The following is a 14185-nucleotide window of genomic DNA, read 5'->3' as shown; positions in this document are numbered from 1 at the left end:
TCCAAAACGTCAACTTAACCTTTAAAGAAAGTCTATGTAAAAACCATTTAGTACAGGTCATTTTGGAGAATTCCTATTGGTTCATTCATTAAAAGATTTTGACACAGTATATAGGACAGATTGTGTGTTTAAATTATGTTGTAAATTAAAAATCAACAAAAATGAAGATGCTTGTTTTTAATTGGACAGCAATGATATATTTGGTTGGTCAGGCTTGGCCATGCATGCTTGATTCAGTTCTAGGTGATGTGTTGAAGTTACAGATGTTCTAACCCCTCATTAATTCAGTAAATAGATTTCTGTTTTTTGGCCTTTGGCCTGTTATTAATTTTCATTACATTTCCATAGACAGAACATTTAGGTGGATGGAATATACCACTGGAAAGCTGGATTAAGGTTTCTTATTGGTCAGTGATTTACTGTGATTTACACGCTAAAATGCCTGCATTTGAATTTCAGGTTCACATTATTCCATTTGTTTAAATGCACTAGTAATAGTGAAGTTTGATAGAAGATACTCACTGATCTGTGTCAGTTACTCTGGAACAGGCAAGCTTTATGATAAATAATGGGTTTTGTTTCTGTTATTCTTCTTATATAAATTTCTTTTTACTCTAGTTCTGAAGGAAGGCTGGTGTCCAGAACAGTTTAGTGAATTTCCTGCTCAAACACACTTTTAACTTCACAGTTAATTGTCATTTAGCAGATGCAGAGGTAGATGGAATAAACCACTGGAGGGCTGGAACAGGGTTTCTTATAGGTCTTTTGGGATGTTCATTCATAAATGCCTGGAATTTAATCCCATTCTGTTAAATGGAGGGTCACCGTGTTACACACGCCACTTTAGCAAACAGAGCTGTTGGGTTTAAATGCAAAAATAATAATGATAATTATATAATAAAACAAAATTATCATGGACATTTTCACTTTTTGACACAATGTGAATCTGGCCTTTTTATTTCATTGTATAATTTATTAGATTGTAGTTGTAGACTTATCATGATGAATGGACGAATAAAAAAGATTCTGTAATATATTTTTTACATTAACTTCAATTAAAAGTTAAGAGTTTTTTTTTCTCTTGTCATTATGGAGATATCAGATTTTTGTCTGAATGTGATAATAAGCATATCTGCCTTTTATTGATAATTATTTTGAAAATTACTACTTGTAACATAAGCACAGAGACAAGAAGAGGAGAGCTATTTTTAACTCGCTGATACTCCATGTGCTTCACAAATGCCTTGCCATTGACCATGTGTTTCTGGATGGGGGAGAACTACAAAAATGAAGTCTAGGGAAAACACCAGTCTCAGAATGCAGTTTTGCCTGTTAGAGTGTTTCTGTGTGTATTTGCACTTTTAATATTTATACATTTAGGACTGAATTGAAGACGACTTGAGTGGTAAGTGGTTCCCTTCCATTCGGCTACATGATACTCTATGTATAAAATTCATGCATTGTTTGTACATTACTTTATTTGTATATAGCATATATAAAAGGAAACGCATGTATATTCTTATAGCTCATATTGACAACAATGCCTTTAATATAGTCAATCAAGTATAAATATAGTATAAGCAAGTATTCTTATTTATCTACTTTATATTCTATACTCTGAGAGGGTCTTTTTGTTCAGCATGTGCTGTATTCTCACATTTCTGCGTTGGCTGATAAAGCCTTATCATGAAAACAGGCTCATTCATGTCCATAGAACTTTGACCTGCAGGTGTTCATTGGTTGAGGATTGGATAAGGCTCTGCCTTCATTGTTCTCTCAGCCAGTCAGAGTGAAGCTTGATAGAAGATACTCACTGATCTGTTTCAGTTACTCTAAAGACCTACAAGCTTTATGGTGAGTAGTGGTTTTTACTCCTGTTATTCTTCTCATTTTACTTATTTTATATTAATTTTACTCTAATCCTGGAAAGTTTTGTGTCCAGCATTTTTAGGGATTTTCCTGCTTTTTAAAGTATTTTTTAAGGCAAATTCAGTATTTACTTGACAGGTTTTGGAAGGTGTGCTCATAATTGACAACAAATGACAGTCAAAATGTGCAGGACACTAACCCTCCTGGTCTGCAATTGTTATATATTACCCCTATATACTATACTACACTACAGCCTAATGTGGATGCATTTCTTTCTTTGTCTTTGCCTTTCTTACCAGCAGACATTATGAATAGACTATGGACCTTATTCCGATCCTACCCATACATTAGCAATGTGGTGGGCTACACAACCCTGTTCGCCAGTGCAGACCTCATTCAGCAAAGCGTCCTGGGTGATGAACAGGAAAGGAGTGCTCAGCTCAGTGCTGATACTTCTGAGGAGCATGCACTCTCACTCACATACAAGGAAGAAGATGCCACACCTGGGCATTCAGAGAAAGCCCACTTTAAAGACTCAGTCTCAGTAAAAAGCATTCCAAATCACAGTATTGACCTGGCCCAGACCGCCCGAGTAGCACTGGTCGGGTTTTTTTTCCATTCCAACTTCAACTATCATTGGCTGCGTGCATTAGAGAGGATGTTTCCTGGAGGAGGGGCCAAAAGAATATCCCTGAAGGTGCTGCTGGATCAATTGATAGCTGCTCCTGCCACAATCAGTGCTTTCTACATAGGTGAGAATTTGGTAATTTTGCTGTTTACACTGTTTCTTTTTTAAAGTGCTTAGAAAGCAATGCCAGATGTTAAAAATTTGCTTTAAAAACACTAAGAACAGGTGGAAAATGTGTAATCAGCTCTAATTAATTTCTTATATCCTCAAGGTTTGAGCACATTGGAAGGCAAAGAAGATCCCTTTGCAGACTGGAAAAACAAATTTTGGGCTTCATACAAGGTGAGATAATATATATATTCTTTATGATGTACTTTAGGAAAATTACTCACCCTGATTTCAGTTGTATTATCTCATCATCAAAGATGTGTTTACATACATTCAATAGCTTAATCACAATTATGTTTCTGCCGTTATTTAATTATTCAAATGATATTGGATTAAGGCCTAAAAATCTGGTAAAGCTGATACAGAGAGTCTGTTTTTTTCTGTTTCCTTACTTTGCACATTCACACAAACACAACTGCATTTCCATCATTGCTGTGATATAGAGAAAGCTGTATGAAGGAAATTACATTACATTACATTCAGGCATTACATTCTATTAGAAACAATAAAAAAACAGATCCATATTTGCCAATAACAAAAGTCAATGTTTACAAAAGGAAGTGCTTTAGCAGTAAGTGTTAAGTTTACATCACATATATGCTTCTGTGTGATATTTGCCAGGTTGCAAATTAGAAATCGAATTATTGTTAATGAATTATTGTTTTCACACTGATAACCCAAGTACATGCAAATTCTTTGCTCAATGTACTGACAAAATCTGATTTTCAGCTGTTACTGATTTATTAAGTGCATGTAAATGTCATCACTGTTTAATCCTGTTGTTATCCTCTCTCTTGTAGACTGGTGTAGTCTACTGGTCCACAATGCAGGTATGACTGTCCTCATCCATCCATCAACACCCATCCATTCATCCAGTCTTAAACTCCAGACATGTTTGCAGATGTTCTTCTCTTTTTTTCTGTTCCAGGCAGTGAATTTCTCTCTGGTCCCTCCGGTAGCGCGCACTGTGTTTGCTGGAGGAATCGCTCTCGGCTGGACCATCTTTCTGTGTCATTTTAGACAGCAAAAAACTGAATCTCACACACACACTTAAATCACTAAGACCACCTAACATTGATTGCAGAGAGAATAAAATAAAAATATGTTTTCCCAACATTCAGTCTATCTGCATTTTTTCTAGCTGAACATTGTAGCAGGTTAGTTATGGTATTCAATATATATTGAACACCACCACAATAGACTTAAAATTTGTGATTACGTTTCAGATTAATTTCAGTGTATTGAGTTGTATTTAATTTATGTTAAAATACTGTTGAATGTAAAAATGGCTGTAATTCTTACACAGTTATTTTCCAAACAGAAAATACTTTTCTAAAGACTGATTTACACTGTTTTAATACAATTTCTAAAAGTGCAGCCATGCGTTTGGTACAATATCTTGTGAAATTTCAAACCCTTAATTAACCATGATAATTCATGCTGTCATAAGTAAGTAAATAAATAAATGAATGAATGAATGAATTAATGAACAGGTTACAGTTTAATTAGGTCTCAGGTTTCCAAATGTTTTGTAATGTTAAGATCGTACTAAATGGTAGAGTCTTTAACGGTACATTCGCTTTGCTTTTTTAAAAAAAAGTTTGTACAAAGAAATCCAGCTTTCCTGTAAACCGGAGCTGTGTTAAACATCATTATGCCACTAGATGTCGCTATAGCGCGATAATTCAAATATTTGGAAATATTTACCCTCAAATGTTTTATATACAATACAGTAAAAAAAAAACAATTATTTAATACTTATATTTTACAGTATAAATGTAAATATAATATAGTAGTGTATGTGTATTATAATAATAGTAATAATAATGATCATAATAATACGTATTTTCCATTACTTCTACAAAACAGTCTGCAGAATTATGTTAAGTAAAATATAAAGCTACCAGCCTAGAGAAAATAAACATTTAAATCAATTTTGAGATCAGATTACTGGGCATGAATAACGTCACTCTGGCCATTGTAAATAAAGAATAAGCTGTAAAATCTGTTTTAATCCATTACAAATTACTTTGCAAATATCCTTATCAACAAGCGTAAATAAATACCCTGAGGTTGTTCTTTGCTCTTGCTTGATTTGGTTAAATCACCTCAGTAAAATCACCTCGCTGATTTATGTAATATTATATTATTTTTACTGAATTGTGTAATGCATTATGTAGGAATGTTACAATGTACACTTTATAATTACACATCTTTGACTGTGGAACATGTATTATCATTTTTATGAACAAATAAAAAAAGAAACAAAATAACACAAGGTTTTTACATTTTCTGTCAAAAATAATTATAATTATGTTGGTTATTAAACATTCCAAGACTTTTTATATGTTTTTTTTTTTTCATATAAAAAAACCTTTTGCAACATAAATAATAAAAACACCGATAATTAAAAGAACAGAAGACTGTAGCCTGAAAGTGACTGGCCGCTGACCAATCAGCTGAGAGAACTAAGGTCACGTGCCCAGTAGCGACAGCGCTGTTCACGTTGAACACTTTATCGCGAGATTTCGCTCCTTCCTTTTCCCTTTTCGTCCTGAATCTAAGATGGTAGGTACGGGCTGTGGATTTTCACCAGCCTGTGTTCTTCTAAAATCTGCATCCATCTTCTCCTCTGCCTGCTGTAAACCCACAGAACAGTGTGTGGATGACATGAGTGTTTTATAATCGTTAGATATTTGTAAATATTTAGTAGAATTTAGACGTTATAAAGCTGATTTCACACACTGAAGCTGTCGGCCTCCTGCTTTAGCGGGGCAGCCAAACATATTGTGTGCTGCTACTAGTTTAGAGGTGGTATTAGGAGAGGTGTTTCTGGCCTGCTGTGGAGTTTATGGATGAAATGTTCGGTGAATAAAGTGCTGCTGACTTGCTGAATTAAACTGTTGTATTAATAATAGCGGACGGAGCTCTCTTGTTGGCTAATGTTGAGGCTAGCTTGTGAGCTAATGTTACCGGCGTGAGCGCCGCTGCAATGTTGGGTCTCTGGACTCTGTGGGTCTCAGTGTGTGGAAGTGGTTATAGTTGGGTAACGTTACTGTTTGTGTTATACTGTTTAATAAATGGTAGCCGCACTGTAAATGTATGGAAAGTTATAGTTACTGAATCCAGTATTTGGCTGTACGTGTATGCTTGCTGACTAGTTAGCCAGTTTAGTGTACTGGCCAAGCTTTGGCTCTTCTCTTTAGTTTTAAGTTGTATGTCTTAGGTAAGCTAAACTTGGTAGTTAATATCATATAGATACATTGCTGGGAAATACTGGTTTTACTGAGTAAATTAGTAAACTTGGTACTGTATAATTTGCTGTTTTGGGCCAGGTTAAAAAATGTTTGGTTTCCACGTGTATGGTATTAATGTCAAAGGCTCTGTTCCCATTGGCATTACCTTTTTACTTAAGTTTTCAAGTTTGTACCATACAGTCATATGCGTATCAGCTATCAATTAAATGTTTTGAGACGGCTTGTTCACATGAAACACTGTAATAAGATATACAAGTATGATCTACTGTAGCATAGTACTCATGTTTGCTTTTGATTATAGTTTTAGTTGGAAAGTTATATAAAAAAAAGAAAATGTATTGGTTACTTGCACATTTTCAAGTACAGAATATCCTAACGTGGACATGATTTAACATGCTTGTATCTTTGCAGGGTATCGACATCAGGCACAACAAGGACCGCAAGGTCCACAGGAAGGAGCCCAAGAGCCAGGATATCTACCTGAGACTCCTGGTCAAGGTGAGTCCAGTGATGACAGCTTTCATCATGTCATGCTACAAACATTTCTTATTGCACACAGTGTGTGATCTGTAACTCCATGTAAAGCTTGTTTTCTCTTACAGTTGTACAGGTTCCTGGCCCGTCGTTCTAATGCTCCATTCAACAAAGTCATCCTTAGGAGGCTCTTCATGAGCAAGACCAACCGCCCACCTCTGGCTCTCTCTCGCTTGGTTAGTTCACTTTGTGTCCTTTTAAATGTTCTACCACTCTTGTACTTGGTTCTCTTAGTTTAAGGGTACCTACACTTATTTAGGGGGGAAGCACATTTTACACATATATTTTTGAATCCATTCAGCTGACATCATGACTGATGTTCACATTACCAGGATTAAGTTACTCAAATCTGAATCATTGGCTTAATATTACACATCTAATTTTCTGGCCTGTGAGTATGTGACCCTTCCTGTTTAAGTTCAGATTTAAGTGTGTTGTATTTGTTCCTAGTTCGAATATGTATTGGATTTGTGGGCATAAGAGTGTAAAGGGTCTGATTGGCTTTTGGGTCTTTCTACCTGTACACACACTTCTGTAAAGATCAGACATACTTAAGATAAGTAAATGAACTGTCGGGAAGTGGTATATAAGATCACTCACAGCTGCAAATAATTTGCAATTATAGGAAGGGCAGTCACTTGTGAATGTTTTATTATTTTTTTTATTCAAATCAGAATGCTTAATATTCTCTTTTGGGGCATAATACAAGTGTTTGGTTACAGTTTATCACTTGATCAAATTTAAGAGTTCCTTTATACTTTGATTAGTTTTACATAGATTCAGATGAACCATTGATGTGGGAGATGTGTTACACTTAACGTGTTTTGTTTTAAACTCTTCATATACAGGTATTTTGATATTTAAAGAGATTTGTCTTTAGCACTGGTAATCATTTGAGTGTTTCCATTCTATTTTACTCAGATCCGCAAGATGAAGCTTCCTGGTCGCGAAAACCAGACTGCCGTCGTTGTGGGAACTGTGACTGATGATGTCAGGATTCAGGATGTCCCCAAGCTGAAGGTAAGTGTAGCTAGTACTGGAATTAAATGTTCTTTAAGTACTTTGGGATATTAAGCACAGTATGTTGTACACAGCAGTGAAGCAAGCTGTTTTCATCACATTACTTGTCTGTGTACCTTTAATCTCGCTGAAGCTCTCTCCACTGGGGGGCATGTCGGGGCTGAAATATCCCCTGCCAGCAAGCAGTGCACTATTGCAGTGCACTATTGTACGAATGAAAGCCTGTGTCCAAGTCCAATTTGACTTAGTTTATATATTATTTTCTCTTTTTTTTCAGCTGTGTGCTCTGAAGGTGACTTCTGGAGCTCGTCGCAGAATTCTCAAGGCAGGTGGACAGATCATGACTTTTGATCAGCTAGCACTAGCTGCCCCCAAAGGACAGGGCACCGTGCTTTTGTCAGGTAAGTTAGAACTTAAGTCTGCAAATGTGATAATTTCTGAAAATTGTTACCAATATTTTTTTTTTCTTTTAAACATTGCCTTTGTATGGACAAACACTAGCAACATGCATTCAATGGCAGTGAAAATAGTTGCACACATTTTTAAATTTTCAGATTTATGAACTTTTTTATAATTGCAATAAAAAAAAACTCTGAAGTATGAGTAGTTTAAACTTGAGCATGTGCATCTTGAAAATGGTTTGAGTACTTTATAGAATGGTGCACTTTGCTTAAATTAAATGTTAAGATGGGTGAATTGCTCACAGGCTGTAGCTTTCATGGAATTATTGATTTTTAACAGGTCAAAAGAGTGTCTTAACATGCCACAAACCATAATACCACCCCCACAAACCTGGTCTGTTAACAGTGCAGGTTGGGTCTGTCAGTAAAAATCTGTGTTAATCAGACAAAGCTATATTTCCCTTGTCCATCTGTTTTTGTGAGCCTGCAAACCTGAGCCCACTGCAACGTCTGGTTTCTGGCAGCTATTCTGGTCACTACAGTTGTGGTGAGGGGTTGATTTTTTGAAGTCTTTAACCACTAGGTCAGGGGTCACTGACTGTTCCTGGAAAGCTACCTTCCTGCAGACTTGAACTCCAACCACTAATTAATTTTACCAGCTTTAGCTGCCTTTATCAGTAGAACAGGGATGTAATCCAAAACAATGGTTATATTCAATATATTTATCAAATACTTCTGAAATACTTGTGGTTCTTTGTTACTAAATTGGGGTTGCTGTAATATTGCTTATTACCAGAATACTGCAAAACAAAAAAACTTAAAATATTTGATTTGTAAAATCTGTTTCTTCTAAGAGTCCAATTAAAATTGCTTGTGTTTCTAAAGGACCCCGCAAGGGCAGAGAGGTGTACAGGCACTTCGGAAAGGCCCCAGGAACTCCCCACAGCCACACCAAGTAAGAGTCTTGAGTTACACTTTGACTGTTAGAAGCCATTACAGTTAAATATTTAATCAAATTCTGTTACTGCAATTTTTTTATAAAGTCTGCCAGAGTATCAATTTTGTGTATTTATTTATTTTTAATTAATATTATGCAGTACATTTTTGCTTCCATGTGTATGCAACTAACTGAATTCTCTTTCCCTCAGGCCCTACGTGCGTTCCAAAGGCAGGAAGTTCGAGCGTGCCCGTGGACGCAGAGCCAGTCGTGGTTACAAGAACTAAAGATGTCGTCTGTTTTGTATTGGTCAGTCTGATGCAAATAAAGATTGGCTACTAAAAATCACTGAATGTTTTACGTTTTGTTTTCATTTGTGTTTAGAACACAGCTGTTTGGGTGTAGTTTTGTGGATTTCAATGTGAATCAAATTCCTGGGCTCTCCTAGTTTTCCGTACCTTCAGTTTTATGTGGAAACCCTTTTTAGAGAAATGCTCAGAATAAGGTTTGATCAGCTTTTAGAACATTATTTAAATTATACTTTGTTACATCATTGCCTAAATAGAGGAGACTGAGTTGTGCAAGTTCTTTTGTAGTGGTTAGAGTTCAGCTGATGCTCTTTAGCAGACGTCATACCCTACCACTTTAAATGGAAAAAGACCAGCCTGGTATTTATAGTGGGCTTTTTTATATTGATGATTTTAATGTTACTGTTCTACAGTATCTGCAAACCCAAGTTTCAGTATTAATGTAACAAACAAAAGAGCTGAACTAACCTCAATGGAAACTTGTTAGAAGCTTTAAGCAGCTTGTGCTATTTTGGTTGGCTTGTTTTCAGTTTGGTTGTGTTTGGAAAGGTGATGTGGTTAAATGCTAAATAAAAACCTTTTTTTTTCCAATACATTAGTATCTCACTTGTGCACCATATATTTTGTTTGGGTATAAAACAAATACTTATACTTACATAAAACAAATACTTACATATGCTTTTTTTTGTTTGTTTACATTCTTTAAAATATATTTCTAAACTGCACAGTTTAACCACTGAATCTTTGGCTGTTTTCTAATTTGTGCAGGGGGTGGTGTCCAACAGACTCCTTTGGTGCACCTTTTTCCTTTTTACAATTGCATGTAGCAAATCTCATGGTTACTTTATTTAAAATTCAGACTTGTGCGGCACCGAATGGAATGACTGGCACTGAAGCAGAATTGTCCAGTAGAATCATGTAGAGATTTAAATTTCTACAGTAACGTAGAAATCAAATCTCTGCATTTGTAACAACTGCTTAAATCTATTTCTGATGAGTGAATGCTAATTTTCTTTTAGCAGATGCCATTACATGCTTCTGCAACATTAAAATCACTCTGCCAGCATGAGTTTGTTAAACTTACCACTCAGCTCAGAACTGAGGTAAATACAAGTTAAATTAATGCTAATCAGTTAACTTTATATACATGATGATGAGAGAGCTGATGATGTACATTGGGATCCAAAACAGAACAGACAGGGATTTTCATTAAACGTATATTAGCTGATGGTTCACAGCTGCTCTGTTTAAACTGCTAGACCTAAACATCTCAGAACATCTCACAGCATGTCAATCCAAGGTCTTCAAGGAGCCTTTTTTTTTCTTCCATGCACCCTAATAATAAAAACTGTGCACACTGGATATAAACCATTCTATAAAGTAAGCCATTTCAAATAGTATTAGCTCGCTTATAAGCCCTGCAACAGTAGCTAGCTATAAAGCTAATGTTACTGCTAACAGAAGACAGCTAGCTTCTAGCGTACTGTTGTGAAGTGGGCTCAGTCCTGCGGTCTGAACATCATCTGATCTAAAAGATGATAAGAAGAAGATGCTCAGCTTTTGCTTGAAGAGCAAAGGACAAGAAAGCTGCAGTGTTGATCAGCCTGATTAAACCAAGAGATTAAACAAAACATATTAAAGAGGTCACAGTAGGTGGTATAATAGCTAACTATGAAAACGCTAACTCTGCATAATGCCTTTCAACTACCAAAGCTGCCAGAAATACATAGTAAATAGTATATTTTAAGTCCCATACCTAAGTAAAACTACTCATATTCCAGTTAGAAAAATTACTTAAGTAAAATTATAAGTAAGATTTACTTATTACTTATTATTTATTTATTTGTAAAACTTCACTTAAAAACCAATAGGATGTTGGAATATAATTTGTTTATATTTCTCATCTCAGAGAGATTTATCTGGATATATATTTTTTTTTAAATGATGAGAAACAGAAATGAAAATAAGCTGAAATGAAACAGGAGTAATGAGTAGTAGAAAGTACAGATAATTGTGTGAAAATGTAAGGAGTAGAAGTACAAAATCATAAAAAAATTACTCCAGAAAAGTGTAGAAAAACAGCTTTAACACCTTTGGCTGTATTAACCAATGCTCTTTTAATCCTTTTAATAATTTTTTTTTTTTTACTACTGTTACTACTATTTATTTGTCTTTTTTATTTTTATTACAGGCTGTACAAAGCAGTTTGGTTCAGTTCTGGTCATTTTGTAAATGTACTATAAAAATACAGCTCTGGAAAAAATTAAGAGGCCACTTCAGTTTCTGAATCAGTTTCTCTGTTTTTGCTATTTATAGATATATGTTTGAGTAAAATGAACATTGTTGTTCTATTCTATAAACTACGCACAACATTTCTCCCTAATTCCAAATAAATAAAAAATATAGTCATTTAGAGCATTTATTTGCAGAAAATGGGAAATGGCTGAAATAACAAAAAAGATGCAGAACATTCCGATATCAAATAATACAAAGAAAACAAGTTCATATTCATAAAGTTTAAGAGCTCATAAATCAATATTTTGTGGGATAACCCTGGGTTTTAATCACAGTTTTCATGCATCTTGGTATGTTCTCCTCCACCAGTCTTACACACTGCTTTTGGGTAACTGTATGCCACTACTTGTGCAAAAATTCAAGCAGTTCAGCTTGGTTTGATGGCTTGTGGATCATCCATCTTTCTCTTGATTATATTCCAGATGTTTTCAATTTGGTAAAATCAAAACAACTCATCGTTTTTAGGTGGTCTCTTATTTTTTCCAGAGCTGTATGTTCTTACTTTTTATTTAATTATGTACTTCCTGACATTATAGAGAGCAGCTCACAGTAAAAATATAGCACTGTTGATTAAATAAATGAACAGTTTTTACAGTTATGCGACTGACTGGGTGCCCACTGACACACACACACACACACACACACACACTACCTTAAAATGTTTTTAAAATGATACGTTTCACATCCTTTAAAAATAAAAACAATGTACAGTGAATGTCACGGTCTCTCAGTTAAGATCTGACAGATCTTAGTAAATCAACAGCAGTGTCAGTCAGTTACGTCAGTGGAAATAATACTGTCGCAAATGTACCTTTTCCACAGTAGACCTGCTGTTCTGGACCTTTCGGTGTGAGTCTGTTCAGACCATTTTGGCACATTTTGTTCTATGTTGAAGTACATGTCCTACTTTTTCCTTTTTCAGTCTGATATACCAGTAATTTACCTATTTCCGGATATTTGAGTAAGCACAACATTTCACCTCATGGTTCTTATGAATTGTAAAGTTGGTTTTGTATGAATGGTGAATAGAGAATGTACAATAATTAGCCAGTGTGATTTTTTTTGTAGGTCACCTTCCTGCTGCTGAAACAGCTCTGATTCATCCAGGCATGGACTACACCAGTCCTCTGAGGGTGGTCTGTGGTATCTGGCACCAAGATGTTTGTAGCAGGTACTAAGTCTGGTAAGAGGTGGGGTTTAAAAAGACTGATTAAAAATCTTGACCCTGTAGCTTGAGATGTTCTGAATTAGATAATGGCCCAGTCCCATTTCACCCCTTGGCCCTACCACTTACCCTTACCTCTTGTTTTTGAGTGTAACCCTTCCCCTTGAAATAGAGTTAGGAGGGGAAGGGGAGAAATCCTTAAGACACCCGATACATCGTCAGGAGCGCTAAAGTTCAGTAGCTTAGCTGCTGCTCGTTAACTAGTTAATTTAGGGCTTTATTGTATGCTTCAAAAAGGGGGGAGATGGTGCAGAGATTAATTATTATTGTCCATTTCTTAATTCTTCTGTGAAGGGGAGCTGAAATTATCTTTGATTAGCTTTTTATTTTATTTTTCTGTTCTGCCTTAAATGCTGCAGCCCCTGCAGTCTGTTGCACCATTTAAGGTGGAACAGGAAAGCTAGATAAGCTATCTACAAAGACAAACTACTAGCAATCTTTTTTGTGGTTGTTATAAAGACTTTGACCATAAAACATTAAAACTACACATTCAACTATGGAAATATAGGGCTAATCATCACTTTAAACAAGGAAAATACTTACGTTTGTTAGTTTCTTACCAGTGATTCTCATACCCCTTCGTTTGAAGTGTGCCTCTAATAAATCTGTTTGAAGGGCTAACAAGCCCTATCAATTCCCCCTACCTCTCCACCTTAATGCAAAACAGAGGAGTAGGGTAGGGGTAAGGGGTAGAGCCAATGGGTGAAATGAGATTGGGCCAATAAATCAGAACCTTATGCTTACCTATTTTTCTTGATTCCAGGTGCAGAGAAATCAGCGCAATTATCTTAAATTACTTTTACCATCAGTGTATATATTCTGTTATAAATTAGTTGTAATTTAACTAATGAACACAAGTGTAATGTTATTGCTTGCATCATTCAGGAAGCAGTATGTGCTTTTTTAAGCAGTGCAAGCAAGTATTCTTTGTCATGAAGTAATAGGAATATTTTATTCAACTGGTTCTCGCTGGTGTACTCTTTCTAAATGAGTAAAGAAATTATCATGAGTCAGACTAATTACAATAGTCTTCTTAGTGGAAAATTGACTTAAAGAATGGCCTCTCTTTCAGTATGAATGGAATAAGAGTCCAACATCTATTTTTTGTAGCCGCCTTACAACTTTTGCTGGTGCTTGGTGGAAAATGCCGGGAAAGTTAAACTATAAGTAGAAGAGTCTTTGTTTGCTCAGAGATGTTTCTGGTGGTTCTGAGTGCTAGTCTGAGGGAGCCCGTTTAGTAGTCCAAAATGCAGTCAAAAACCTCTGTATTTAAAATATAAAGATATGTATGCATAGGGCCTAACATACTAATTAAGAGTTGAGTTAGGTGTAAAAGTGTAGAAAACTATATAACAGTTGCAGCGTGTGCATTCTCCACTGCTGGATCTGAGAACCATTGGTTATTTTTTTAAAGCATCTCTCAAATCTGCCAACATTTATAAAGGGACCATACACTGCGAAAAAAAAAAAAAATTCTAATTATCTAAATTCAAGGCAATAAATCTCATTTTGTCTTTGAGAAGGTTTTGCATTGTAAGTGTAA

The 14185-nt window shown here is 35.5% G+C and overlaps 2 protein-coding genes across 3 annotated transcripts; both read left to right on the top strand.

Moving 5' to 3' along the window:
* The first annotated feature begins 965 nt into the window (after positions 1 to 965).
* si:ch211-120k19.1 (uncharacterized protein LOC563199 homolog) lies at positions 966 to 3779 on the top strand. Of its 2 annotated transcripts, XM_015605906.3 has the most exons (6): positions 966 to 1405; positions 1730 to 1854; positions 2172 to 2621; positions 2769 to 2839; positions 3466 to 3495; positions 3594 to 3779. In XM_015605906.3, the coding sequence occupies exons 3-6, from the start codon at positions 2177 to 2179 to the stop codon at positions 3717 to 3719; spliced, it is 672 nt and encodes a 223-aa protein (XP_015461392.1). In that variant the 5' UTR covers positions 966 to 1405; positions 1730 to 1854; positions 2172 to 2176; the 3' UTR covers positions 3720 to 3779. The 2 variants fall into 2 exon arrangements, with proteins under 2 accessions (XP_015461392.1, XP_049335996.1); XM_049480039.1 differs by having other exon boundaries at positions 966 to 1854.
* Positions 3780 to 5133: 1354 nt separating this feature from the next.
* On the top strand, positions 5134 to 9162 carry rpl18 (ribosomal protein L18). Its single transcript, XM_015605940.3, has 7 exons — positions 5134 to 5233; positions 6334 to 6420; positions 6525 to 6632; positions 7378 to 7476; positions 7754 to 7877; positions 8763 to 8832; positions 9026 to 9162. The coding sequence occupies exons 1-7, from the start codon at positions 5231 to 5233 to the stop codon at positions 9099 to 9101; spliced, it is 567 nt and encodes a 188-aa protein (XP_015461426.1). The 5' UTR covers positions 5134 to 5230; the 3' UTR covers positions 9102 to 9162.
* Positions 9163 to 14185: the final 5023 nt, after the last annotated feature.

Source organism: Astyanax mexicanus, chromosome 6 (genome assembly GCF_023375975.1).
Source record: "Astyanax mexicanus isolate ESR-SI-001 chromosome 6, AstMex3_surface, whole genome shotgun sequence".
NCBI lineage: Eukaryota > Metazoa > Chordata > Actinopteri > Characiformes > Acestrorhamphidae > Astyanax > Astyanax mexicanus.
This window is presented reverse-complemented; position numbering and strand designations above follow the sequence as displayed.

What these genes read in the sequence shown, in the direction of transcription:
- si:ch211-120k19.1 (XM_015605906.3), top strand. Translation starts at nt 2,177, where the DNA reads ATGAATAGACTATGGACCTTATTCCGATCCTACCCATACATTAGCAAT. An exon ending in AATCAGTGCTTTCTACATAG is followed by an intron (nt 2,622 to 2,768) that starts GTGAGAATTTGG and finishes TATATCCTCAAG; the next exon opens with GTTTGAGCACATTGGAAGGC. An exon ending in AATTTTGGGCTTCATACAAG is followed by an intron (nt 2,840 to 3,465) that starts GTGAGATAATAT and finishes TCTCTCTTGTAG; the next exon opens with ACTGGTGTAGTCTACTGGTC.
- rpl18 (XM_015605940.3), top strand. An exon ending in AGGATGTCCCCAAGCTGAAG is followed by an intron (nt 7,477 to 7,753) that starts GTAAGTGTAGCT and finishes CTTTTTTTTCAG; the next exon opens with CTGTGTGCTCTGAAGGTGAC. An exon ending in GGGCACCGTGCTTTTGTCAG is followed by an intron (nt 7,878 to 8,762) that starts GTAAGTTAGAAC and finishes GTGTTTCTAAAG; the next exon opens with GACCCCGCAAGGGCAGAGAG.